The 26,994-nt window shown below is 55.5% G+C and overlaps 2 protein-coding genes across 4 annotated transcripts in view; both read left to right on the forward strand.

The window, feature by feature from the left end:
* Window positions 1–26,994, forward strand: part of MMD2 (monocyte to macrophage differentiation associated 2) — a 27,411-nt gene continuing 417 nt past the window's right edge. Inside the window, exons 1-8 of one of the 3 annotated variants that reach the window (XM_075767187.1) lie at window positions 1–399; window positions 4,726–4,840; window positions 12,632–12,713; window positions 13,434–13,594; window positions 13,684–13,758; window positions 14,058–14,159; window positions 14,755–14,824; window positions 15,207–18,368. In XM_075767187.1, coding sequence (XP_075623302.1) covers window positions 12,636–12,713; window positions 13,434–13,594; window positions 13,684–13,758; window positions 14,058–14,159; window positions 14,755–14,824; window positions 15,207–15,410 — 690 coding nt within the window. In that variant the 5' untranslated portion in view covers window positions 1–399; window positions 4,726–4,840; window positions 12,632–12,635 and the 3' untranslated portion in view covers window positions 15,411–18,368. Of the gene's footprint in view, window positions 400–4,725; window positions 4,841–12,631; window positions 12,714–13,433; window positions 13,595–13,683; window positions 13,759–14,057; window positions 14,160–14,754; window positions 14,825–15,206; window positions 18,378–24,075; window positions 24,181–26,994 lie in introns of those variants that run through there. The other 2 variants (XM_075767188.1, XM_075767186.1) reach the window with 2 other exon arrangements.
* The window catches only part of RADIL (Rap associating with DIL domain), a 22,328-nt gene continuing 19,410 nt past the window's right edge, over window positions 24,077–26,994 (forward strand). The window contains exon 1 of the mRNA XM_075767183.1: window positions 24,077–24,180. Within this exon, the coding sequence (XP_075623298.1) occupies window positions 24,145–24,180 (36 nt within the window). The 5' untranslated portion in view covers window positions 24,077–24,144. The remainder of the gene's footprint in view (window positions 24,181–26,994) is intronic.

The raw sequence follows: 26,994 nt of genomic DNA on the forward strand, positions 1-26,994 counted from the left end.
GGCTGCTAAGGGAGATCGTGCAGGTTGCTGTGGCCGGGCGGAGTTGGACGGGATCCCCCCCCTCCCCTTTTTCTTCTTCCTCCTCCTCTTTGCACATCTGAGGGCGGCAGCGGGGCCGGCTCCCCCCCTCCCGGAGGTCGCCTTTGTTTTCCCCGTGTCGCTCTCCCGAGCAGCCGGGGGGGGCGAGAGGGGGCCGGGCTGGGCTGGACCGGTCCGGCCGCCCCTTCTCCTCCCCGCCCCGCCGGAGCCCGCGGAGTTGGTGCGGGGTTTCCCCGGGCGGCACTTTCTCCCCCCCCCCGCCCCGGGGCTGAGCAGCCGCCTCCCCCCCCGGGACCCCCATGGCACCGCCGCGATGTTCGTGTCCCGGGTCCTGGATTTCCAGAAGACGCGCTACGCCAGGTAAAGCCGTCCGCGCGGTGGTCCCCGATCCCCCGGTGCTCGGGGAGTCCCGGGACAGCCCCAGCCCGGGCTCGGCTCCGGCGGGGTTGGAGCCCGAAGGGACCTTCAAAAGCTGCTGAGTGCCCCAAAGCCCAGGGCAGGTGCGGGCTGGTCTTTTGAGAGAAGGCTACTTGCTTTGCTGTATCCCTGAGGGATTCTGAGCATCCTTGGGAGCCCTCGCTGCCTTTCGCTGGGTCTAACTTCACCGTTGTCCTCCTGCTGCTGGGGGACCGGGAGCCTGGCTCCCCACGGGGACAGACCCCACCGCCAGCCATGAACCCTCCGCAGAAGGACTGATATTGCCCAGGGTCCAGCTGCGCCCAGGTGAACGCCTCCCCCCCGTCCCCACCCCCACCAGGGGGGCTCCCCCAGTCTGGATCCGGGGACTCCTCAGGGCTCCCATGGGATGCACTGGTGGTGGATCCTTTCCCAGCTCCGTGAAATACCCAGGGAGGTTTTCCAGCAGCAGCAGGGACTTGTTTTAGCAGCTCAGGTGTGTTAGAAAACCTCATGGCATTACCTGCGTAGGGGGAAACCTGAGGACTGCTGGGCACGGGTCAGAGGGCACTTGGCCATGCACGCTGCTATGGGATCAGATGTGGCCTTTAGCAGGGTGACACGGGGACAACGGCCGCCCACGGCCCTTCAGCACACCAGGTGGCTGAGGATGAGTCAGGTCACACAGCGCTGGGCAATGCATGGCCAGATGGGGCTCGGGGGGTGCTGGGGGGGTGCTCAGCTTTGCACCAAGGACAGGCTTTGCTCCCAGCTCCCTGTGACTGTGGTAGGGATGCTTTTATGGCTGCTGAGTGTCCCACAGGCTGGCACAGTTCCTGGGGGCATTCAGCTCTGCTGCTGTCACTGTCAGACCCCAAGTGGTCCTGTTCGAGTCAGATACTGGAGAAAAACTTGTCTGGAAAGAAGTGGTGATGGTGTTTCTTGCCTGTTCCAGGCAGGACCACCCCTGAGGGGTATTTGCCTGGGATGGGTAAGGGCAGGACATCTCCCTCCTGCCCCCCAGCTCCTCTCCTTCGAGGTGTCCCACAGGGAAAATCCATGCTTGCACCTCCAAAAGCTGCCTCAAACATGCGGGCATCTGCTCAAAGACCATTTTGATGCTGTCACTGCCTCCTGATAACCTTTACCTGAGGGAGATGCAGGAGGTACCCAGCAGATCTGCACAGTTCTTCTGGTCCAAAACTACTTGTGAAAACAGAATCCAAAACTGTTTTTCCCAGCCAGCATAAAAAAGACAGGGCTGGGGAAGATGGAGCTGAGCAAAGGAGGAAGAAAACTGTACCTTTGCCCCACAGCAGTGGTGCAGAGGCTCTCTGGGAGCTGGACAGCCCCACACCTCAATCCACCCCGGTAGAACCCATCTGCCAGCCTGTTGCTTGATTTATCCAAAATTAGCATGCTTAAACTTTGTCCTGGTGCTTTCTGGAGACAACTTGTTAAACGGGGATGAGGTGTTACAGAGTCTCTTGCAGGGATAGAGCCGACACGTGGGGCAGGGGAAGGGTGAGGTCCACAGGGCATCTTCCACCGCTTGCTGGGTGCCAGGGCTGGACAGGGAGCAGGAGGAGACGGGTGCTCCCTTGGCTTTCATCCCAAGACACACCAAAGCAATCACCAGCACGAGATGCTAACCCAGATCTTCCTACATCACCGCAGAGATCCTCTTAGCCTAGTGCTTAAAAATAACAGTTGGCTAATCCCTGTCCCCCCCCGCGCTGCATGTATACCAGGTCTCCTCTCCACAGAAATGCTCTGCTGTGGCATATCCCAGAACAGACCCTAAAAGCTGCTCCTCCTTTTGTGCCAGGGATGCTCTGTCAGCTTCCCTGGGCTGCAAATAACGGGGACTGGGCTTTGCAATGGGGACTGGTTTGAGCAGGAGCCACGGGGCTGGGCTCACGGTGGCACGTGCCCTTCAAGGCATCAGAAGCATCTTGTGACATCTTTTCAGAGGATGAGAAGCTCTTGCTTGTGGCCTTCCTAGAAAAAAAAAAAATAAATCAGAAAGCCTTCCTTGTGGTGGAAAAGCCTGGAACGGCTTCATTTTTAATGTCATTTTATCTAATTTTGAGCGAGGACCAAGAAAGGAGGAACTTGGCCATCAATACACCCGCCAAAAGGAATAAATAAAAACCAGCGTGGTGATGAAAGACCTGTTATGTGAAAGCTGCAGCGAAGGCACCGGGCTTTGAACAAAGAGATGAAAGGCAGCAATCAATGTGGGAGCATTTTGTGAACTGCCAAGAGAAAACTCGGGGCTGAAGGGACACTGGGGTGTCCCTGAATCCCTCCTGGCTCAGCTTCAGAGATGGAGCATCACAGCTGGGGTGGAGGGGAAGAAAGCAAGAGGAGGGGGCTGTGGCCATTGTGGGAGCAGGGATGCACAGCAATGCTGTTTGAGCAGGTTGTGGTTATAAATGAGGCTGGTGGTGGTTTCTGCTCTGCTGCGGGGTCCAGAAGGCTCTTCCATCATCTGCCACCATGCAGAAAGGGAGTTAAAAAGCACCTTTGCTGCAAGGCTTTCCCTCTTGCTCACAGCCTGCACCATGGCAAGCGATATCCAGCTCCTGCGTGACAGGCACATTCAGCCACGATGCCGGCAGCAGCACGCAGTTATGGGGTGCAAGCAGATGCGATTCCTCCTGCTTTACCCAACCACCAGCATTTTATTCTTCCATTCTCCCTCCGCCCTTTCCTCTCCTCCTCCCTTCCTCCCAGCTCACCAAAACAGTACTGGTTTCCCACCGGAGCGACAAATGGGTGCAAGTCACATCTTCATTGAGTCTCATCAGCCAGGTTATACCGATCCAGTAACTGATCGCTCCCCTCCACCTCACTGCCAGCTTTGGCCCACTTTTTACTCAGACATGGTCCCATACCTCCTGCCCACATAGCTGCCCTGGGGTTGTGGCTCAGCCCCTATCTCCCTGCAGGGACACAAAATGCTTCCCAGACTTTGGCCATCCAGAGCTGTAATTGAAAGGAAACACGATTAAGCAGGGGACTGTGGTATCTGGCTGGCTTCAGCAGCTCTGGAACAGCCGGCGGAGAGGGGTTTGCTGGGAGCTCCGGGCTACGCAGGGCACTGAATCATCCTAATTAACTGATAGCAGTTCACAATTTGATTTGTTCATGTAAAAAGCTCTAAATCTTATTGTGTTTGCTTGTCTTGCCCTGTGCAGAGAAACAAAGAAGAGCAGCCAGGAAAATCCACATTAATTTCTCAGCACCAAAGAAGCAGGAGGTTAGGGAGAGTAGGGGCCTCTGTAGGTGTGTGGTCCAGGCTTGTCCTCAGCTGCCTGGTGTCTGCAATGCAAACACTGCCACCTCCTCACCGGCACAACGGGATGGAGATCCGAACTCTACAATTTCTCAAAAGCAAATCCTCTGAGTTTGGGGAAAGGCAGCTGGGAAGACCTTCCTTGTTGCTCCCTGCACCCGTAATTACTGAGCAAGGAGACACTCACCGACTCCTCCTCCAGCATTTTACAGGCACGACAGGGAGAGGACAACCAGCAGGAATAGGAGTGAGAAAATGTTGGGTGCTCAGACCCCAAACACGAGAAAAGCGATGCCAGGCTGACAGCCTGAGCAGAGCTACCGCATTGGGAAGATCTGGTCCCTGTTTGCTTTGCGATGAAAGCACAAGCAGCCCTCGCCTGCTCCCACACATGCCGAGATGCTTTCCAAGAGCTCTGCTTCCCCCACAGCCCGTGTGGGATGAAGCAGCAAGAAGGGAAATGCTTTCAGCACTGATATTGCAGCTCAGACCTCCTCACTGTGCAAGAACCAGCCCCATCCCACTGTCCCTAGCATGACCTGCCAGGCTGCCCCCAGCTGAGGAGATCCCTTTGCTGGAAAAGGCACTGCTCCAAGAAATGGGGAGGTCCCAAAATACCTAGGGAAACCAGTGTCACTAACCAATTCCACACTGGTTGTTCTGTGAGGCCAGGTGGAGTCAGATACCCTTTTAAGATAGCACTGGCAGGATTCTTCTCACATAGGTTTAGATGCCCAGGGCACAGATGTCATGGGAGCCAGGTATTTGGAAGGCAACAAGTACTCAGAACATCGTTTGTGTTGGAGTATTCCCTCAAACTGCCCCTTTCCCTCCTTTGGGAAGGCTGGGAGAGATGCTCAGGTGGGGATCACTGCATTGGAGATGCACAGCAGTGGGCAAGCCGACCCCCATGCCGTGTGCTTTTGGAGGAAGGACGGTCTTTTGGCTGCCTGGGAAATGGATGCCTGATGGTTTTTTCCCTCCTTCAGCCGGTGTTGGATATCAGCCTGATGTGATTCCTTGGCACAGCTCACTATGGCCAGCTTCATGAGGTAGCAGCCAACACGATGCATGGGAAATTCAAGCCACTGCCCAGCGCAGCAGGTCAGTGAATGCAAGAAGCATGGCTCTGCCAGGACTGCTCCCAGGCTCGCCTTCCCCTCCTCCTCCCTTCTCACACCCCCAGCTCCACAGCGAGACAAAGCAATGCAAACCAACTACAACTCCTACAGACAGGAAAGAAAAGAGCATAACTTAGTTCATTGCTCTTGCAGGGTGCTTGGCTACAGCTGCAAAAGGAGATTGGTTGGGTACCCAGAGAGATGCTGCAAGGGGATGGCTGTTCAGTGCAGGGGCCGAGCAGGGCAGAGGAGACACAACCAAGCACACAGAGCTCAAGTCTCCCTTTGGGGTCCTCCGTGTGGAATTGAACCTCAACATTTTCATGTAGTGCTCACAATCCAGAGTTTAATGAGCCTGATATGATACACTGCAACTTCTCATGGTAACATGCTACCACGAGCATCATGGGCCTGGTGTTTGCTTCAGATGCCAGTTAGTTATGCTGAGCAGTGCTGACCTTCAGGAGAGTTTGGATCCAAGTCTGTCATCCTGTTCAAGTTTATAGTCCAGGCTTGCTGCTGCTGAGGAAAGGATTTTATTATGCAGAGAGAGATCAGCAGGTCAGGAGCAAGGAGCTTCCTCCTCTGCTGCGCTCAGCACTGGCTGGTACAGTAGCATTAGACACAGCCCTGCTCTCTGTTGCAAGTAATACTAATAAAAGTCCTAGTATCTGCTTGCCTGGCTGGTAAAATGCATGATTCTCCTCCTGTCCCTTTGTTGTCCAGAGGCATTTGCTGAATAATTTACAGATATCATTTGTACTTGAGTAGCATCTAGGAATCCCAAATGAGAGCCAGGCTCTGTCTTTTGGGGGATGTTGTGGGGAGACCTTACGGACCCAGAAAACCACAACTTGCCCGTGTACTTTCACAGTGGCAGCTGGAGTTAGAGGCTGGGAAGGCTCCAGCCCCCCCAAACTGCCCAAATCCTTGGCCGGCAAGCAGAGGAGCTGATGGTCATGCTCACTCTTGCCCACCTTGGGCTGTTGCAGAGTTTAACCTGGAAGAGCCAGCTCAGGATTTGTCCCACTGACTTCTGTGCTCAGGGCAACGCAGGCAAGGCAGCAAGGAACATGAACAATGACAAACAAGCAAATAGTGAATAACAGAGGATTTTCAGTTCTGGAAACAGTCCTCCTAACATTTGTGAAACACCTGGGACATCAGAGTCATTTTGTGACTAATCAGCTGTTGTTGGAGGTCTCATGAGTACCAAATGAAACAAGAAGTCCCAGCTCAGAAAGTAATTTGGGCAACACTCACCAATCCCATCTGTTGTGAATAAACAAACAGCTCTGCTGTAGTTGCAGGGTCATGAATTGCCTTGGAGGAGTTTGAGATACTGTATACATAAAGAGCAGAAAGCCTGCCGGAGAGAAAAATAAATCTCTCTGCACCGAGGCTGGGAACGTGGACAGTTATGACCCTGCTGGGAATTACCTGTTGAGTTTCCACCCACCAACCAAGCCCTGCTAGATATACATGGGCTCTCACTGGTGCAGAAATGGTCTATGACTGCACCCAGCCTGGCCTGGAGCCTCCCACGGTTGTCTCTCAGGGTGAGGGGCAAGGAACAGGAATCAGCTCTACCCTCGGCGTGTTCGGGGAAACAACAGCGGCATATTCCCTCCTGCCAGCCTTGGCTCCTCACGTACCCGCTGCTGTGGCAGCAGGCTGTGCTGGGGAGGGATCTTCCCTGTCCCTTCACGGGGGACATCTCAGGGCCAGGCACAGCATGGACACAGCTGAGTACGTGGTCCCTGTCCAGGAGCATCTCTAAGTCAGCAAGCAGACTTGTTCGGCATTTCTCATGGCGTGCAGGCTGCACGGTGCCAGGGATGGTCTGCAGTCAGCCCAGGGTGTTTCCACATGTCAGAGTGCTGGGAACAAGCAAAATGGGGATGAGGGTAATCAGAGGTGACAAACGAGCAGTCAATCTGCAGTCCTTTTTTGACTTGCTTTGTAGAAGCAAGTCTTGTACCAGGGGCACCTGGGGAGGTTACTCCAGAAATCTGGTGATCTGCTAATTTACCCATAAAAAAGGTTGAAAGATGCTGGTTTAGATGAAAAGCCTTTCAGTTTTCTGCCTCAGTCACTCCCTACCCAAGCTGCCAGCTCTTTGCACGATGCCAGGAAGCAGTACAAAAGAAAACACTGTGCCATCTTGCTGCTTCTCACGTGGGATGGGCTGGAGTCAAAGGAGAAGCCCACAGAACAGGTTTGTCCTGACTGTCCCTTCTCCCCCAGCCCAGGGAGCTGACCACAAGCTTACAGCATGCACAGCTCAGTTTTCCAAACCAGGAACACCATATGTTTGCGTAGGAGCATGGAAGCATTGAGGAGCAGGCATGGAAACAGAGGTTTCAGCTCTTACCGGGGTGCCACACAGCTGTGCACATGCCGCGTGGGTGACTCTGCAGGCAGCAGTGCTGGGCAGCATCAGCCCGAGCCTTTGCGTTTCTGCTTCTTGGTGGCAAACGTTCCGTTTCAATGGGTAGGAGGAAGAAGCAGGATTTCTTAAATGTCCTGGGCTGAGTAAAGCAGGTTTGCGGTCCTGCAGAGTTTGGGGGCTCTGCACCAGGAGCTGCAACCATAGGGGAGATGGGAGGGCTGCTGAGCCTTTCCCACATTGCTGAGTTGCAGAATTGATGTCCTGGACTTGAGGGGGCCCTGAGTGCATCCCTGCTGCCCTGCTCCATCTCCTACATCCTTGGAGCCCTACGCTGCACCATCACACACAGCTCCCCAGGACTGAGCTAATTACAAACCACGGAGGAGCTCAAGGGGATGAAGCCTCTTACAAGGGACTGCAGCTGGAACATTACCAGATTACAGGTCAGAAGCAGAGCACACACCAAGTCCCAGCGTACAGGGATGCTGCTGCAGCTCACATTCACGCATGCTCATGCGCAATCCTGAGGACCAAGCCCTGGCATCTGCACTGGGTGTGCAGCCTCTGGGCTCATTAGGGCAAATCCAGACCATGCAGTGAAGAGGGGTCTGGGTCCAGTCTGCCCTGCAGGGACACATCTGTTCCATCACTGCCACTTCAGGCATTGCAACACTTACTCTGCCAAGGGACAAGCCAAAGGCCCCCAGCAGGACTTACCAGTCTTCACCAGTCTTCACCCAGCAAAGGCTTTCTCCATCCTTCCTCTCTGACAAGATGCACCACCAGGATATAATCCTCCAACAGCCTCTCCATTCCTTGAAAACCAGTGCTAACACCCAGTCACAAGGAGAAGGAGAAATCCCTCCAATTTGCAGTCAAAGCTCCAGGAGCTGCCCGGCAGGGAACACAGCCTGGAAACACCCCAGCTCCCTGGGCAGGAGGGTGAATGCACAGCAAACCAGCATCCCACCTCCAGAGACATTAAAACTGAGCCTGAGCAAGCCCAGCCCTTTTATAAGCCATTCACAGGTGAGACCTGTGGAGATTAGCTGGTCTGGGGACATTTGCATCACCTGGGAGCAACCTTGGACAAGCTGGTTGCTCCTTCGTCCCCCCAGCCCATGGTGTAACACATGGCTCTGTCATTCAGTGCTTCATGGGATGTGAAGGGGATGTGGTGGCTGTTCAAGTGTCACGGCCATGGCCACAGCCTCAGCAATGTGCAGGGGCAGCCCAGCTTCTCAACGCACAGATACACAGGCGTGCGTTGTGTATATAGCCTGATATATAGCGGGGTTGGGGTGTCAGAGGTTGGACTGGCTTCTTGCAAGAGCAGAGATGAGCTGCTCAATGAGGCAACCCCCAGCTCACACCTCCCCATCTGTATTTTAGTGGTGATTTTACACCCTCCTCACATTATGCTTCCACCAGGTCGCCTAAAGGATGTCAAAATGATTATCTTCACTTGGACAGAGGGAAACAGGGGCGAGAGGGAGATGAAGTGACGTGGCAGAGGTTGGCCAGAGAGTGTTGAAGGCAGGACTAAAGCCCCTCTGCCCGGAATCGCAGCCGGGCCTCGGTCTCCGTCAGGGCTGTGCCTCCCCGTGTGTAGGGACAGCTTTCCTGCAAAGTGTCCCATGGCTCTGCCTGTGTGAGTGCGTGGTGTCCACAGAGCGGCTGATGCAGGTTGTCTTGGTGCCCTCAGGAGAGCTCAGATGCTCAAATGCTCACACATGAGCCATCCTGAGGAATAAGTTAATTTAATTCCCTTTTTACCTTCTTCTCCCCCACCCTGGCAAAGCAAGAGCTGGGCAGATATCTGCATGATTTTTGAGGTCAGAACTTTGTTCTTGGATAAAAGTCTTTAAAAAACTCAAAACCAACCCAACCCAAAAGCCACAAAAAAACAGAGTGGGAGAAAGAGAAGGAGAAAGGAACAAGCCTGGGAAGCCGGCTCTGCACTTTGCCCCGGCTGCCTGGGACAAGGGGCTCTTTGTTTCCCCAGCCGGAGCCTGCTGCACTGGCCCTTTTCAGTCTCCCTCCCTGGGAAAGGGGCCAGGGGGAAGCAGGCATAAGCAGGGCAGGCAAAAACCCTGGGGCTGCGGTGAATAACCCCTGCTCAGACCCCCACCAGGCCCCCCCATCTCCATATAGCTGGTCTGTATAGCATCTGCCAGAAATGGCACCAGGAGAAAAAGCTGCCCGTGAGCCCCTCGGGTCTCTGCTTCCCGTGCGCCATCCCTGAAAATGAACATGCTCGTGTTCTTGCTGTGCATGACATTTTAAACTTTTCTGTGTCTTTTGGACTTTGCAGTCCTAAAGCATTTGCTAAAATACATTGAAGCACCGAGCTGGTATGTAACCACCCGCCCGTGGCTTCCCGGACCCATCGTGCTGAGTGAGCTGCATCACTGTGGCTTTGCTGGGTCCCTGGGTGGGCGGCAGCACGGGCTGGAGCCTGTTGGGGACAAGCCACTCATCTCCTCCCACCCCAGGGACACTGCCAGGGTGTCCCCAAGCCTACGGGTGCAATGACGTGGAGCTGGTGATGATTCAGCCAGCTGGGCAGGAGTCTTGCTGCAGGGGATCAGACCTAAGTTTGGAGAGGTGTATCCCTTCTTCCCCTTATTTTCTTGTGTTGAAAAACTCCGGAGCTCTGCCCGGCTGCCAGCAGTTCCCCTTCTCCTGACCCCAGTTGCCCTGAGCTGGGGCTGGGAAACATGCAGCCGGGGATCTTTCGTCAGCTCTAACGGGAGTCACGGGTGCCCTCCCTGAGAGTGTCCATCCGCCTGGCCGGGCTGGAGCTCAGGTTTGAGGCTGGTTTTGTACACTGGTATGGCAAATTTCTGCAGGCTGGGAGTGACGCTGGGCTCCCCGTGCCCTGGCCTGCACCTATGATGACGTGAGCTGGATGGATGCTTGGCATCCTGGCACAGCCAGGGATAAAGTCCCAGGAGAGAAGAGACAGTGAGGAAATGGCCTCTGCGCCCCTGGGGACCGAGGTGCTGCAGGGCAGCCGGGGACTCATCCTGGCCTGCCAGGAGATGTGCAAACACTGGCTGCTCCTGGGCTTGTTTGCACAGCACTGCTGCTGAGCACAGAGGGCAACAAAAATGTGCCCAGCTAGCCCCAAAACGCAATTCTGGCTGCTCTGGGAGGACCTGGCTGTACCCAGGCTGGCCCAGCGTGTCCCGCATCCACAATGCTCCATTTCCCATCCTTCACAGGATGATGCTTATTAGAAAGCAGAGCAGGACAACAAGAGCAATCTCTCCCCAGGTCAAAAAAAAAGATCCTCCTCAAGGCTGTTTCTCCCTCCAGGAAAAGCTGTGGGCTGCACCAGCATGGCTTTGGCCTTCAGGGAAGCACATGCTGTTCGACCTCATCCCATGGAGATGGCAGGGGTGGCCCTTCCTGGCCTCTCCATCCCTGTTCCAGAGCTAGGGAGGATAATTGCACCCTAGGGATCCCTTCCCAAAGGGCCTGGGCACCCCTCGGCCCCTGGGGGGGAGCTGTGGGAACCAGCCCTGCTGCTGCTCCCCGTTACTGCTCTGAACAGCAACCGCCAGAACAGAGGGGAGACGGTGCAGGGCTTTGGTAAAACAAATAAATTCAAGGAAAAGGCCTCGTACACGTTTCCTCAGCAACCGCGACATCACGCAACATGTCTGGGCTCCCCCCCCCCGGCTTTTATTATTAAAAGGGAAAAGAAAGGGAAAGAGAAAGCGGAGGGGAGCTGGGGACAGTCTCCTGGCAACGCTGGGACAGTAATGTCCTCCTGCCAGGGGGACATGGCTCCAGCATGGGGAGCCCGGCCAGCCCTCGTGGCGGAGCAGTGGGGTGGGGAGGGCATCCCTCGTGTCCCCTGGGATGGAGGTGACAGCACGCCGGGCACGGCCACATCCCCAGGGATGCCCGGCTGCTTCCCGGCCGCGGCAGCCTTGCTAAGCCCTGATTTGCACAATGCGGGTCCTCGGTTCGCAGAGTGATGGGAGCTCAGCCCCTCCACTTCCCCCGCTTACTTCAAGACATTTGGTGACGATGATGATGCTTCTCCCCGCAGCGCAGGCAGGGCAGGGGCTGGGGACAGGGTCCCCGTGTGGGCTGTCACTGCCGCCTGCCGGGGAGCGCCTCGCACGCCCGGGCCTGTGTGGCCACGCTCCCCCCGCACTCAAACCATTGATATTTGAGCTATTTAATCCATCCTGGCTCACTGCTAACAGCAGCGAGCGGCTCGGGTGGTGGGTTTGAGTAGGCAGGAGATGGCAGAGGAGTCTACATGGGTGTGGGTGGCTCAGGGAGGGGGAGAGGGGACTTTTAGTGCCTTTCCCAGTGCCCCGGACAGAGGGGTCACCCTGCACCCAACGGCAAGGTCCTGCCAGTCCCCTCGCCCCCTCGCCAGGCGCAGCTCAGCTGTAAAACACGCCACAGATGGTGCCGGAGCCGAGAGCAAACGGGGTCAGAAAGCAATTAGCCCAGGTCCTGCAGGGCAGCCTCGCCGGCGCCCGCTCAGCTTGGCTGTCCTGACCTGAGCCGCAGCAGAAAAGGTCTTTAAACCCCTGATTACGAGGAGCAGCCAGGGAAGGATCACTCTCTATTTGCCCGTTTCTTATTCCCTTTTGCTAAGCCTCCACTGCTGGCCCCTGCCAGAAGAGGATGCTGAGCAAGGCAGCGCTTTGTTCCGACCTGTTATCGCGGATGCACATTTAATTTGCCTCTTAATACAGCATTACCTACCTAGCAATGGACTAGCCAAGCCCAACACTATTTTTTATCACTGTGTGTTGATCCAACAAGAGAAATTGGTATGTTCCTCTGAATGCCAAGAGCAAGCTGATACCTCAGACTAAGAGGAACAGAAATAAAGATACAGGTTTCCAAGAGAGCACAGTGGGGTTTCCCCCTGCAGCAGTCTGTGCTGGGACATGCAGCCCCCATGGGTAGGAGGTAGATACAGGTGGTACCCAGAAACCAAAGGCATTGCGGGGGATACCCTGGTTGGAGCAGGTCCCCCCACTACTCCGTGTGCCCTCTTCATGGCTAGGGCTCTTCCCACCGCTGCCACGTCTGCCCTCTCCTGCCGCAGCAGCAGGCAGAGCTGGCTCCTGCCTTCTGCTCTCCAAGCAACGGCAGCTACTGGGAAATGCTTCAGCTTGAGCTGTAGATGAGCAAGACCTGGGGTCCTGGCATTTGGGGCCAGCCGGGTGGACAAGCCTGGTCCAGTGCTGGGGTCACTTCTGCAGGGCAGCTGGAGCAAAGCCGAGCTGAAGTGGGGCTCCAGGCTGGGGGGGCTGGTGGGTGTCCCTGTGCAGACCCCTCCAAAAGGGCTTTCCCCTGAGCCCCATCCCCTGAGCATGTTTCTCTCCCTGCTTCTCCCTGCAGGTTCATGAATCACCGTGTCCCATCCAACTGCAGGTACCAGCCGACGGAGTACGAGCACGCAGCAAACTGTGCCACCCATGCAGTGAGTCCCTGTCCCCATCCCAGGGCGAGGGAGGATGGTGCTCAGTTGTCTGTGGATCCCCTAAGGAACCTCAAAGGACACTAGTCCTTATGATTGGACTCGATGATCTTAAAGGTCTTTTCCAACCTAAATGATTCTATGGTTAAAAATGTCTGTGTTCAGCCTTGGAGCAGCTCCTGTGGGTCTCGGGGCTGTGATGAGGCAGATGTGCAGGAGCGAGGATGCTCTCCCTCCTCCTGCCCTGAGAAGCCGGTGCGCATCTTCCTCACTCTCACCCACCTGTGACCCCAGGGAAGCTGGCTGTGGGCTTAGTGGAGCAGGAGTATTTTGCAAAGCTCCCTGAAAATTGTGTTTTTCACAGCAGGAACAGTGACAGGCGCCCCATGGGGCTGCCTACACAGCCGTGAGAGCAAGCGCTCCCTACATCAGGGTTTCCTTTGGGAGCTGGCAGCTCCCGCTCTGAGCCCTGGGAGATGACTCAGAGGTGTCCATCCTCCTTGTGCCTTCCTCCTTCCCCCTACCTCCACCTGGAGAAGCTACTTTGGAGCTGCACCACACAGGGAGAGACCCTGCCTGGCAGCGTGGGCAGCCAGCCTGCCCCTCATGGGTGGTAGCTTCAAGCAGAAGCAAAAAAACACCTGAAAGGAAAAGCAGAGACTGTATTGTAGCTGCTCAATGGAAACACAGAGAGTCAACAACAGGCTTGCTTCTCCCTTCCAGTTCTGGATCCTGCCCAGCATCCTCGGCAGCTCCATCCTCTATATCCTCTCCGATGACCAGTGGGAAACCATCTCAGCCTGGATCTATGGCTTTGGCTTGTCCAGCCTCTTCATCGTCTCCACCATCTTCCACACCATCTCCTGGAAGAAGAGGCATCTCAGGTACCAACCCTGATCGCTCAAGAAGAGGGAGAGGGTCTGGAGGCCCCTGGTGCCGCGGGCTGTGACCCATCTGTCTGTCTGTCCCGCAGGACCGTGGAGCACTGCTTGCACATGTTTGACAGGATGGTGATCTACTTCTTCATCGCGGCATCATACGCTCCCTGGTGAGTTGTCGGTGGGTAGGGGCCATTGCTTGGCCCAACTGGAGGTGAGAAAATCAGCCTAGGTCCAAAAAATAGGGTTTCCCTCTCCGGCTTTGGCTCTGCTCAAGGCTGTACCCTACCCCTTTCCATAAAACCTTCCTATCCTATAGATTTCAAACCCTTTAAGTTGAAGTTACAAGTTGGGAGGACCCTTTGGTGGGACAGCCATGGGGATGAGGGCAGCATTTCCCCCTCGCTGCCCACAGCCCTGATTGGGGCGCTGCCCTGGACCCCACTCACCGCAGACCCGGCTCTTGCAGGCTGAACCTGCGGGAGTTGGGTCCCTGGGCCTCCCATATGCGGTGGATCATCTGGATCATGGCGTCTGTCGGGACCGTCTACGTTTTCTTCTTCCATGAGCGGTGAGTGCTTTTACCTGGCCCCGCGTTAGTGGGTATCACAGAGCCCAGCTAAGCTCTGCCAGCTCCTCTTAGTGCCCCAATGGTAGTCGAGCTGAAGGGGAGAGTAGAAGGATGGAGATAGACAGACAGACAGACAGACAGATACAGGGTCCCTGGGCAGCCTCCTGGCCAACTGGAAGTGGAGGACTTCCTTGGACCATGTCCTTCCTCACCTGCACCTTCTTTTTAGGAGCTTTGGTGGCAGGGATGTGGGAGCAGGAATATGGGACCAGGGACCTGGGAGCAGGGATGTGCTGCCGTGAGTTGCTTCTTCCACGTGGTGGCACCAAATAGAAAGCAAAAGGCCTCAGATGTCTCCCCAAAGCCCCAGGCGCCTGGCCCTGAGCTGGAGGCTCCCAAGCCAAGGTGGGGGTTCCATCACCCCTGTAGCAGGGTGCCAGCCCTCCTGTGGTGGTGTGGCTCATGCATGAGGATGTGGGACCTGCTGTGGTGGCACCGCCAACCCTTTTCCTATAGCATGGCAGTGGACATTGCAAGTGTAAAACTCAATGCTTCCTCTGTACCTGCCTCCAAGCAGCTTCTCTGTTGGTCGCAGGTACAAGCTGGTGGAGCTGGTGTGCTACGTTATCATGGGCTTCTTCCCTGCCTTGGTCATTCTCTCCATGGTAAGCTCCTGCCGGGAAGCAGGTGGGCTCAGCGCGAGGGATAAGTCCAGTGGGTTGGCATCATCCAGGCTACATGATAGTGATAAAGCCATCCCTGAATACGATGTGGCCTGGCTTGGTTTAGCAAATGATTCGGGTGCCCAGCAGATACCATGTGCATCTCCGGCGGACCTGCTGCCCAGGCTCCGTTGAAAAGCATCCAAGCAAAGCCAGGCTGCTGGGTCCCCACCGCCTTGCTGGAGGGAGGGTGTAGGAGAAGGCAGAGCGATGGTCCTGCCTGCACCTCGCAGCTGGGCCCAAGCTCCTGGTCTCGATGGAGCCGTGGGGAAAGGGCAGACATGCCATGGCCATCGCTGAGCCTTGCTTCCTTGCTTGCTCCCAGCCCAACAGGGACGGCCTCCCGGAGCTGGTGGCTGGTGGACTCTCCTACTGCCTGGGCATGGTCTTCTTCAAAAGCGACGGCCGCATCCCCTTTGCCCATGCCATCTGGCACCTCTTTGTGGCCATTGGAGCTGGCATCCACTACTATGCCATTTGGAGGTACCTCTACCGGCCTGGCGCGCTGGAGGCTAAAACATCCCGGTAGACGCCTTAAGGACATTGTTTGCACCAACCGGCACATGGGGGCATGGAGGGGAGCAGGGAGGCAGCCTGCACCGTGGGCTCGCCCCAAACCACCCACTCGCCCCACGGACAGCAGCCGCCAGTGCCCTTTCCGCAGGGACAGGAGAGCCTGGAGGCTGATTTTAAACAGATTTTTCTTTTTTAACCTTGGGAACTGTTTATTTTTTTAGGCAAAGGTTTTGTAACACGGTGACTGACCAATGGGTTGCGGGTGATAGGGGAGCGACTGCTCGCTGGGGAGCTTGGGGGGGCTTTGCTCACCCTCCCGACCTCAAGCATCCTGCGGGAGCAGGGGCCCTGGCCCTGCACACCCCTGGCTAGTGATACCCTGGGTTTGGCTACCAGAACCCTTAGCATGGGCCACCCAAGGGGGCTGTAGGTGTTGGGGCAGGGGGAGAGACTTGTCCCGTTTCCCCTGGGATACCTGGGCATGCGGCTGCCCCAGCTGGGAGGGGGGCACGCTGACACCCCCCCACCATCCGAGCTTGGCTCCTAAATGGCCCTAAGTCATGTCAGCATTAACCACCCCCTCCCACATTCTTGATGGGAAGGTCCAGAGTCAACAAAGCCTTACATGAGATTGAAACTTGAATCTCCTCCAGGGCTCTGGAAAACCCTTTCTCTAAGCCAATATTAAGTGCACAACTCCATATGTCTCCCCTAGACAAGCCCTCGGAGCCCCCACGGATATTTTCTCCCTGAGGCGCTTTGTTTTCCTCTGGTCCTGGTGATGGCGGCAGCCCCAAATCACGGCCCCGCTCCCGGGCTCTGCCGTGCACGTGCCTTTGCCTGGCGGAGAGCAGAGCGGGGATCCGGCTCCTGGCATCCACCTGGCTGGGGTCAGCCCATCCGCGTCAGGGGATTTTCTTTCTCCTTGAGGGAGGGAAGCGAACCTCCTTGAACTGGGATGACCGGGCTGCCTGTCTTCTCTGCTCCCATTTTGATGATGAGCCTCTTGCTCAGTATTAGATTTAAATCCACTTTTGGGAGGATTTCTGACATTCCCGGGAATGCCACAGGGAAGGGACATATTCGTGTGATGCTCAGAGGTCAGCTGTGATGGGGAGGTCCTAGCTGGTTTTTAAATCCCTAACCACGGCTACGCGGTGCTCTCCAAGGGCGGATAACGGGACATGAAGTGCCTGCCCAGGCATCAGGAGCAGCCCCGATGCTGCTGGAATGGGAAACCCACACCCGGTCCCACTCCCCAAACACACTGGTATTGCTCCTGGAGCTGGGAGGGTCTGGTGCATGCCGGGCTCTGGTGTATGCCGGGGTCTGTGCCGGGAGCCAGCCAGCAGAGCAGCGCTGCTCTCAGCCCTGCCTGGACCTTCCCCAGGAGACCCTGAGGACATTGATTTCCCATCATCTCTTTGGCCTTTTGATTAATTGCAACTGCAGCAGTCTCAGTGCAACGTGGCAAGCGAAGGAGATTTATGGCCACCATCCCACATCTCCTGTTTCTCCGGCAGTGTGCCAAGGAGCCGAGCTCCTGGCTCTGACCCACCTCCCGCAGAGCTTAGGGTCCCCCCCCAGCCTGTGGTACCCCAGGACCAGCTCTCCAGGGCCGTGCCATTTGCAGCAAATTACCAAAGAGAAGCATCCAGATACTCTTCCCCTCCTGACATGGTGGCTGTGGTCACCAGGTTGGCAAAAAAAACCTGATGGGTTTTTACTTCCATAGGCAGAGGCTTCCTACAAGGATTCTCGGGTGCTGTGCCTGGCACCCTAGCCTGGCATGGGGCTGCTAGGGGGGTCTCTGCCCAGGGTATCCCAAAGCAGCCTTTGGGCTGGGACACCTCTTGGGGTGGTCTTAGGGACAGGGGTTGAATGACCCAATGTAAGCCCGGTCTCTGCTGCTGCCTCTCCCAGGCTCCCAGGACGCAGCCCTTCTCCGTCACTTACCACAGATGGAGGGGTGGAGAAGGACAATCTGTGAGTAACCAGCAGTTGGTGGAGCATGTCTGGGGTTGGAATAGCGGGATATGGGGTCCCAGAGCAGGAGGTGCCATTTTTCCTGTCTGGCAAGTCATTACCCTACTCTGTGCCTCAGTTTCCCCATCTTTAAAATGGGGGTGAAGACACCGACCTACCTTACAGGGCTCGTGTGAGGGCCCTGTGAAGCACTTGGAGGACAAACAGCGCTTTGCAAATATGTGCTTCGATTTTCCCCGAGTCTGGGGCACTGGATCCCCAGAGCCCCCGTGGGGCACGGTGGCAACTGCGGCTCAGCGTGCCCAGATCTCCTCCCCTTCCATCACTAAATCCCATGGGGAAACCACCCTGGGGACAGACCCAGCCGCTGGGCAAACATCCCCTGGCAGGGGCTGAGGATGCCCAGGGACCACCATCACGTTTTGTCCACAGGCTTCATCCCAAGGAATTTATCTCAGAAGCCATTTTGTCATTGGGGGCTTTGGGCCCTAAATCCATCCCGGGGGGTCCCGAGGCACAGGGAGGTGCTAGAAGGACCTTTCTGAGGCCACTTCATCTTAGTCTCCTGCTGAAAAACCAGGGCAGGGCAGATGCCTGGGTGGGAATGGGTGGCCAGGCTCTGCCGGGGACATTGCCACCCTGCCTTGAGCCCAGATTTGCTGAGTGGGCTTCTCCATAATTGAGAAGTCCCTCCTCTTCTCTTGTTCCCTAAGTCCTTCCCTTGCAAAGCAGGGTAGGAGACACAGAGCAGGTTATCAGATTGTCCTCCTATTTTATACTAATTTTAAACAACATGTAACATTCAGGATGTCTGTGGAGGAGGGTTTGAGGGATCTTTTTAGTATCTCGTGTTTTTCACCATCCATTCTTGTTCAATCAGTATTTTATATTTAACACAGTATTGCGTCAAATTAAAAACAAATGTAAGGAAGATAATGCTAGCGAATATTGTTTCCTGTGGAGTAGGATTGAAATAAAAACTCAAGATACCTCACTATTGCCTGCTTGTTAAATCAAAATGACTTTCCCTGAGCATCTGGAAATAAACCCATTTTCTATCTGACTTGCCCCGGATGGCATCGCTCCCCAGTGAGGAGAGGAGCCACTCAACCAGCTGCAGCGGGGCCCTGCTCACGGCGATGGAGCGCTGAGCACCAACTCACCTCAGTGCATGGATGGCATTGCCATCTGCTGGCTCAGCTTGCCGGGGGCAGGGGGGGGGGCGGGGGGGCAGCACCGCTCTTCACACCAGCTGCACAGGGAAATTTGTGAGGTCAGGGACAGGTTGAGCTCCAAGCTGTGGAGTTTCCTTAAAAAATAAATAAATTGGTGAGCGTGCTGATGGCAGCCCTGTGCTCGGTGGCGCCGGCTGAAGAGCTTGCCAGCATCTCGCCAAGGCGGTTTCAGCGTCACCGCTCTGTATGCCCGCTCTGGCCCTGTCATTTCCACTCCTGCAGTGGCCGAGTCTGTGGTTGACATGCGTCTAGTCTCAGGGCTGCCACCGCAGGGGAAGAAGGATGCCAAATTTGGGGAGGAGGAAAAGATGTGGCAGATCGGGCAGAGGGCAAGCACTGCTGGTCGCAGACTCCAGAAGGGAACACCACCCCATCACCCACTGGCTCCAACCAGCCTCTCCCGTGGGCACTGGCTCCTCTTGGAGAGGGAGAATTTGCCCCTATCCAGGTATCCAGGGAGCCTGCCCGCCAGTGCTGCCTGCCCCGAGCTCTGCACACCCACTGGCTGCCCTCTTGCTCGCACCTCTCCATCGTAATTACGCCAGGGCTGTATCCCCCACAGGCTGCGATGCTCAGCAGCTTTGCTGGGGAACTGGGAAGGGTCCCCTGCTTCCAGGGGCAGCTGAACTCACCTCGAAACCTGACCCACAACTTCCACCTCGCCCTTAATTTCTTTGCTGCTGGCAATCAGGCTGGACTGGGAGGCCTCCCGGCTTCGCGTTGCTTTTACGCTGCCATTTCTGGGGGTGTCTGGGTGGCAGACCCACCTTCCCACCCAAAGCGTAACCCCCTCACCGTCGGGCAGAGAAACATCCCTTTAACCAAAAGGAGAATTTTTAACCAAGGGAGGCAGACCATCAGCGACCGCCTTGTCTCAAACAACTCCCTGGTGCAGTTGTGATCCATCCCTTCCCGATTTCAACCACCAGCCTGTGTGCAGCCACAGCAGTCTCCAGGTCAACTTTGGAGCTTGCTCGATAAAACCTGTTTAGCCAAAGCCCAGCAGCCGCCCACGCAGGCGAGGTGTCGCTGCACGCGCAGCCCTGCCTGTCTCGCTCCCTGGGACTTTAATCGAGCCCCGTACCCAGGCTCCGGCGGGAAGAGCCGGGCACCGTCCCGCCGCGGCGTGGCCGCTTATAACGCACGGCGGAAAGGCGCAGCCCTTCGTTCCACCCGCGGCACGTCCCGGGGTGCTCGGCGCTGCGCGGCGGGCAGTGGCGGCGGGCGGCCGCGGGGGGGCGCCGCAGTGCCGCTCCGCTGTGCCGCTCCGCTCCGCTCCGCCGCGCTCCGCCCCGGCGGCGGGACGCGCCGCTCAGCCCCGGCGGCTCCGGGCGCTGCAGCCGCCGGGGGCCGCGCCGAGGCTGCCCCGCCGAGCCCCGCACGGTGAGTATCGGGGGCGGGGGGCGCGCACCGCGGGGGATGGCGCGGACGGACCCGGCCGTGGTACCCCCTTGTTATTTTTGGGGGGGGGGGGGGGGGTAGTGGGGCAGATCTCCCCCTGTAGCATCTTTGGGACACCCCCGCACCCGGGAGCTTCTTCCCGGAATGGGGCCAGCAGGTGTGTGTGTGGGGGTGTGTGTGTGTGTGTGTGTGTGTCCGCCTGCTCGGACGGGAATGTTTGTTTCTTGTCCCCTTGGAAAGTGGAGGCAGGAGGGACGCGGCGGCGAGGGTTGAGGCTTGTCCGGTTGCCGTTGGAGACCCAGTCTGCCCTGCTGCCTGCCGACCAGCACCGGGCAGGCGGGGAGGGCTGTGCTGGGGAGACGCAGCGCTTTGGGATCCTCGTCCCATTGCCAAACACCTGGGGATGTTTGTCCCCTTGCACACCCCTTGGAATCCTTGTCCCCTTGCACACCCCTCGAGATCCTTGACCCACTGCACATCCCTTGAGATCCCTCCCCTGATTGTACACCCTTTGGGATCCTTCTCCCCATTGCACATCCCTTGGAATCCTTGTCCCATTCCGCACTCCTTGGGATCCCACTGCTATTCCACACACGCTATTTCACCTGCGTTCAGCTGCTTGTGACTGTTGTAGCATCCCAGGCCTTGGCAGGGAGGTGCCAGGATGGTCTGTGTCCCTGTGAGGCTGGAGCTGTTTCATGCTGAGTTGTAACTTTAGCAGAGAAAACTCAGGGGAGTTTGCTACTTGCTTGGGAAGTGCTTATTTTCAGCGCTCTCCAGGATCAGTTAATTATCGCTGGAGAAAAATTACTGCTAAGATCTTATAATTAGGCAGCCTATCGAGACTGTGCTGCTCGCAAGGCAGCAGAAAGCAAACGCTCTTTGTGAAATGTTTCTTGCGTGTGTGTGTGTGAATAGAGCTGCCCAGGCAGAGGGCTGGCATTTGTACTTGCGCATTACTGGAGAGCTGATGCACGTTGGTGGCTCAAAAGATCGTACAAAATAATGAAAAAAGGAAAAAAAAAGGCAAGAAAAGAAAACCTGCTAAAAATACTCCCGTTCTTGTAGAATCGCGTCCCAAATCATTATAATCTGTTTATGGAGCTATAGCTGCCTTTAGGACAAACTGTTAGTTCATCTTTGCAGGACTGGGACTGCCTTTATATCCTGTTTGAATGGTCCCTGGGCTGTGGGGTCCAGGGCACTACCGCAGAGTGCCTGCTGCTAATAATAACACGGTAAGGAGTTTACCCACTCTGATCCGGCTAAAGACGGTACCGAGGCTGGCATCGACATTATCAGCCTCCGATCTGTCCCTAGGTTAGATGGATAAAACTCACACAAGAAAAGGCCAGGCTCTCAAGTGGAGACTTGATCCGGAATGGCAGGGAGCGGGGGGCTCTGATTCAGAACAGAGGGATTTGGGCTCTGCTCTGGCAGCCTCAGCTGTAGGGACAGGATCTGCAGAGGGGCAGGATTTGGAGCCGAGGAGCGCACGTCAAAACCACCACGTCCAGGGTGTTCTCATTTCCTTTGCTCTCTAAGTTATAATTTGTTCCACATTGCAGTGCCGGGGCGGCCTCTCCCTCTGCTTGCAGCATCCAGGCTGCGGTCGGTGCCATTAGACTGAGGCTGTGACTCAAGTTGTTTCTGTCCAAAAAAAAAAAAAAAAAAAAAGGAATTTTTTCAAATAGAGATCTGGGGAAATAGCTTTTCTGGTTGCTGTTCTGGGATGGTTATAGCTGAAATCTCACCACCCATCCATGCAGAGCTGTGTCCATGCTGGGTTGAGCCCCAGGGAAATTCCAGAAGATTAAAAAGTGTTTTAATAGTGTTGCTGCTCTTCCCAAAATGGACTAAGATGACCTGGTAGCTACAGGTTGATTGGCTTGATAGCATCCCCCCAGGGATAAGAGGGAGAAACCTGGCTCAGGCTTTAATTGATTAAAGACTTCAGCACCAGGAATAAATTCCTGCCATCCAATGTGGCTATATGGAAAATAACTCCTGGCAAGTAGAAATTATTTCAGTCTCCGACGTGAGAGGTGACTCTCTGGCTGTAATACGCTTTTGCGAATCACTTGAGTTATGCAAGGTGATATTCTTGTAAAAATCTGCACTTTGCAGTATTAAAAAAGCCAGTCCAGTCCAGTATTTAGAGCTGACATTATACAGTGTCAAGAAAGCTGGTATTAAATAAACCTGATCCATTTCAAAGGCAGTTATCAGAGGAGATTATCACTGCTGGGCACTGCTGCCTGGTAGCATGCCCTTGGCGTTTCAGTGCTTTTATCACTAATCTGGAAGGAGATAGAAATGATTTCTGGAAAAACCTGGGGCTGACCCAGAGCAGCACAGTGTTAATACTTTGTACAAATCCGGATGGTGAACTAAGTGATCAAAAGGCATCCTAAATGAGCAGAATGGAAAATGGAAATCTTTTTGCACCCAAAAATAATAACCGGTTGCACATGTTTTCCTGTCCCTAATCAAGATGATAAATTTTCGGCCGGGCGCGCTCGCAGATGCTGGGAGAGGCAGCGCAGGGGCTCACTGGCTCCCTCCGCCAGCGGGAGCTGCCTGGGGGGGGGTGGCTGTGTGTCTGTCCTGATTTCCGTGCTGGAGAATATAAAATTTTCAGGGTAATGAGAAATTTTGCTCTGGAAAAATATAGCAGTTATTTGCATATTTGGTCGAGGCGCTATCAGAACCAAATTTGGGGTTATGACAGCCAAACCCAGTCCCTCTCAACAGAGGAGATGCGGGAACTGAGGGGAGGGGACTGAGGGGCTGCAGAAAATGCAGTGAGGGACGAGATGGCCATCCAGTTAGACTACTCATAAATCAAAGGGGAACGAGGGGGGCTCGATTAAAGCATCTAAATACTCTTGCAGAGGAGAAAATATATGGTAGCCAAAAGCTCGTTAATTGAGCAGAGAAGAGCATGACAAGAATCAATGTCTGGCAGCTGAAGGCAGACACATTGGAAATAAGGCATAAATATTTAACCGGCGGGAGAGATTAATCATCGGAAGAAACGGCGAGCAGCAGAGGTGGGTTCGGCATCTCTTTGCCTTTCGCATCACGACCCGTCGCCTTGCAGAATAGCCACCATAGCCCCAGCGCTGGGCCAGCCCCAGCAGGAGGGGCTGAATCAAACCTGCACAGAGGCCCTGATTAGGTGATTTAATTAGATGGCACGTTTGTCTTCAATCACCGTGGAGCCATGGAGAAGAGTATTTCTTGTGCCCTGCTGGCTCTTTCTGAGAAACACCCATGAAATCACTGCAGGCGCTTTGCAGGTGCTTCTTTTCGCTTTCTTTTTTGGTTACCAGTGGTCTTGTTCTTGCAGCTCTCTGCGGTGGGAGGTCAAGAGGACAGTGGCTCTCCAGCAAAGTAGACTGAGATTCAGGAAAAAGAAATCTCGGTGAGCATCCCTGGGGGAAGGAGCTGGTCCAGGACTCATTGTCCACCATGGGTGAGAGGGTCCCCAGCCTGGCGTTCCCAGGGACATGTGTGCTTTGGAGAAGGAGATAAAAGTTATGGGGTTGTTGCCGTTCCCATCTCCCCTGCTCCGCCTTTCCTTTCCCATAGCGGGTCTTTTCCTATGGCTGTTTTCTCCCCGTGTCTTAGCGACAGGATAGATGCTGTTGGTGGACGTAGATGTGGCTGGGTTTGCTCCACCTCCCCTCCAAGGCTGCCGTGTTCCTCCTGCGCTGGAGCCTGAGTTTGGGGCCGGGCTGGTCTTCCCATCTGCAGGCTATGGCTGAATGCACATGTGCAAACACGCCCGGCACCGGCCACATGTCCCCCGTGGGTGACGTGCCCCCTCTGTTCCAGGGGTCAGCAAGCGCTTGGGCTGTTTGATTTGAGGCAGGGGGAGCACAGTGAGATGCTGAGCTACAGACGATACATACGTGGCCCAGTAGCCTGCCTGCAAACAGGATGCACGTCGGGACTGGCGTCACTGTGTCTCTGGGCCCTCCAAAGCCACCATGCTGTGAGCAGCTGATGTCTGTGAGCAGCACAGGACCGGTCCTCTTCTTCCTCTTGCAGAGGCATGACGGACGCCTGCCTGGACCGATGCATGACGGGGGGAAAGGCCCATTTTGAGGAAGAGGATGAATGGAAGGAGAAGAGGCACGTGAGAAGGATGGCAAGGTAAGGGGAGGCTTTGCCTGGGCAGGGGAAGTGGGAAGGAACTGCTCCTCTGTGGTGGGAGCAGGAACCTCAGGGCCCACAGGAAAGTCCCTGGCGGTTGGAGTCAGTTGTGGTGATAGAAGGACATGTGGTAGCCATGTGAATACCAAAAGTGTTTGTCATAGCACTGCAGAGTAAATACAGACAGTGCTGGCTGAGGTAAATCGCTGATTTTGGCGTGGCTGGGCATGGTGTGTGAAGAGGTGAAGGATCCTTGAGACAGATCCCGCTGTGAAGCAGTCACAGACTTTTGGCTAATTCCTGTATAGTTGTTAGCAGAGAAGGTGTCACTGAATGCTGAAGAAAGGGACTCTTTGGGAAGTCTGGGTGATGTCTCTATAGCTACAGAGATACGCCCTCCAACAGCACAGCCGGGGAACCGGGCTGCCTGCAGCGAGGAGATGGCTCACCTGGGCTGGGGAGGTCCAGGGCAAGTGTCCCACCAGCCTACGGAAAGATGCGCCCAAACAGTTCATTCCCTTGCCAGATTGTCCCCAGGTAGCTGGGTCCAGCTGGAGCATCCCAGCTCTCACAGCAGGACCCAACAGCATCGCACGTACCGTGGTTTTCTCTTTAGCCTCCTCAGAGATGCTCATGATGAACATGCCCAAGCATACGAATGCAGGAAGAGCCCATCTTGTTATCATCTTATCACGTCCATTTGAGTTGACTAAGACCATGCATTACGCTGTCTTCAGGATAAGGCTGTGATTGCTCAGGTGGCCTGGGCTGGTGCCTGGTGAAATTGCACTGCTGTTGCTCCAGATGTTGAGTAACAGGGTGACCGGGCTAGAAGCTTCTTTCAATCCAGGCTTCATATTTTTTCCCTGTGAAATGCTTTTTTGCCCTTGCACTCTGTAGAAGCTGCATTGGATAGAAAGAGCAGGAAAATAGCTGAGCTATAAATAACATATTCAAAACCAGGCAGGGACCTGTGAGAAGCGAGAATGGTGTCTCCGTCTGTGATGTGGGCTTGGAGGAATGATTTTACCAGCAGCAGATGTTAAAAGGTTTCCCTTTGTGCTGGAGATAGTTCAGGGCGGAGATTAAATCTGCAAACTGAAAATAGTGATTTGATGACAAAGTTTTGTCTTTTGCATCCTTGATGGCAAGGTCTTGTAGGGACACTGGGGGAGTTTTTCTTCTGCCTGATGTTAATGAGGGCTGGCGGGGCCATGCTAACAGCCTGGGGAAGCCGTTCTCCAACCCGACTGTCTGCCAGTGCCCTGACCTGCTCCCCAGGTCGGGTCTGCCCTGGCACTCCCAGGAGATGTCACACAGCAGACGTGAAGGGATGTCCCCAGGAGGAGCAGCAGCTCCTGGCTCAGCTGGAGGAAGCGCAGCAGTGTGAGAGGAGCCATAGCTTTAACCCCATCCTTGCCTCAGTTTCCCCAGTTGAAAGGCAGCAACAGCCTTCCCCAGACCCAGCGAGCTGTGGTGAAGCTGCTGGAGTCAATGTTTGGCTCGGCTGGCAAGGTACAAAGCACAAGATGCTGAGCCCTGCTTTCCAGACTGCTCACTAAGCCCAGCTTCAGTGAGCCAGGCAGGAGCGATGTGCCGGGGCAGCTGCCAGCTCCCCTCCCTGCCCCGCAGCACCCAGACGGCTGGCGTGTCCTCGCTTTCCGAGCCAGCAGGTTGGGAAGAAGGACCAACCCCAGCATTTCCACAGTCCTGGAGGGCTCGGGGGGAAAGGGGTGACTTGGGATGCAGCACATTGCAGGATCACACGGTTCCCAGGCACGTCCTGCAGCCTTAGCGCTTGCTGGTGCCTCAGTTTCCCCATCGACAGCGTTCAGTGGACCTCTAGTCCTGGGATGGGGAGATGAATGTCCTGCAGACATCCTCTGTGCACAGCAGGGAGGTTGTTTCTGGGTTAGAAGGTGACCTCTTCCATTAGCAGCAGGGACGCTTTTTCTTCCCCAATTAGATGGTGGTTTGGAGGCTTTCCAGGGCCGACATCATTCTGCCTGATAGTGCTGGGTTTGCTCCGGCGGCGAGATCCTGCCTGAGCGAGAGAGCTGCAGAAAGCTGCTGGCACCCCGTGTTTCCCTGGCCGTGCACAGCTGGGTCATGCCAACTGCTGCATTAAACAGCTCTGATAGCTGTGGATGGGACATTTTGGGGGTCCCCTGTGTATACACAGAGTCCCTACCTGTGCCTGTTCATTGCACGCAGGCTGCACGTTATCAGTCCGGAGGTGAGGGAAATCCCTGTCCAAATCAGAAAGGCTCAAATCCTCTTTCCGGACCTTCCCCGCCAGCAGTTTGTGGTGCAGCCAGTGACATTATCAGCGCCGTGCAAGCAACGGGTGTTTGTGCAGCCAGGATGCGATTTCAAAGTCAGCCCCAGCTGTCGGCAGTGACATCGTGCAGGACCACTGTCTGCGCAAAGCCAGAAGGGCATCGTGGTTTCCAGCCGGTTCCTGGTGACCGCGGTGCACTGGGAGCTGTTGCATGGCCACAGCCACGTCTCCTCTGGTCGCTGCCTGTCCGGGGCCACCCCAAGCAGCCCTGCCCCGGCTAACGTGACGAGGGCAGCACTGTCAGCGATGCCACCGCGTGCTTTAACATCCTCTGCAAACTAGCAACAGCCAAGAGACTTGCCAATATCAGGACATTTTTAGAAAGGCTAATTAAAGCCCATTTTCACCCTGTGCATCTTGGTGAGCAAAAGCATTTAGCGGTGACCTCAGAGTGATTGAATTTGCACTTGAGCTTTCTGTTTCACCTCTAAAAAATGGGATTGGATTGCTCCGTAAACTCGTTAGTGAAAGTA

The sequence above is a fragment of the Balearica regulorum genome, chromosome 15 (assembly GCF_011004875.1).
Source record: "Balearica regulorum gibbericeps isolate bBalReg1 chromosome 15, bBalReg1.pri, whole genome shotgun sequence".
Lineage (NCBI taxonomy): Eukaryota > Metazoa > Chordata > Aves > Gruiformes > Gruidae > Balearica > Balearica regulorum.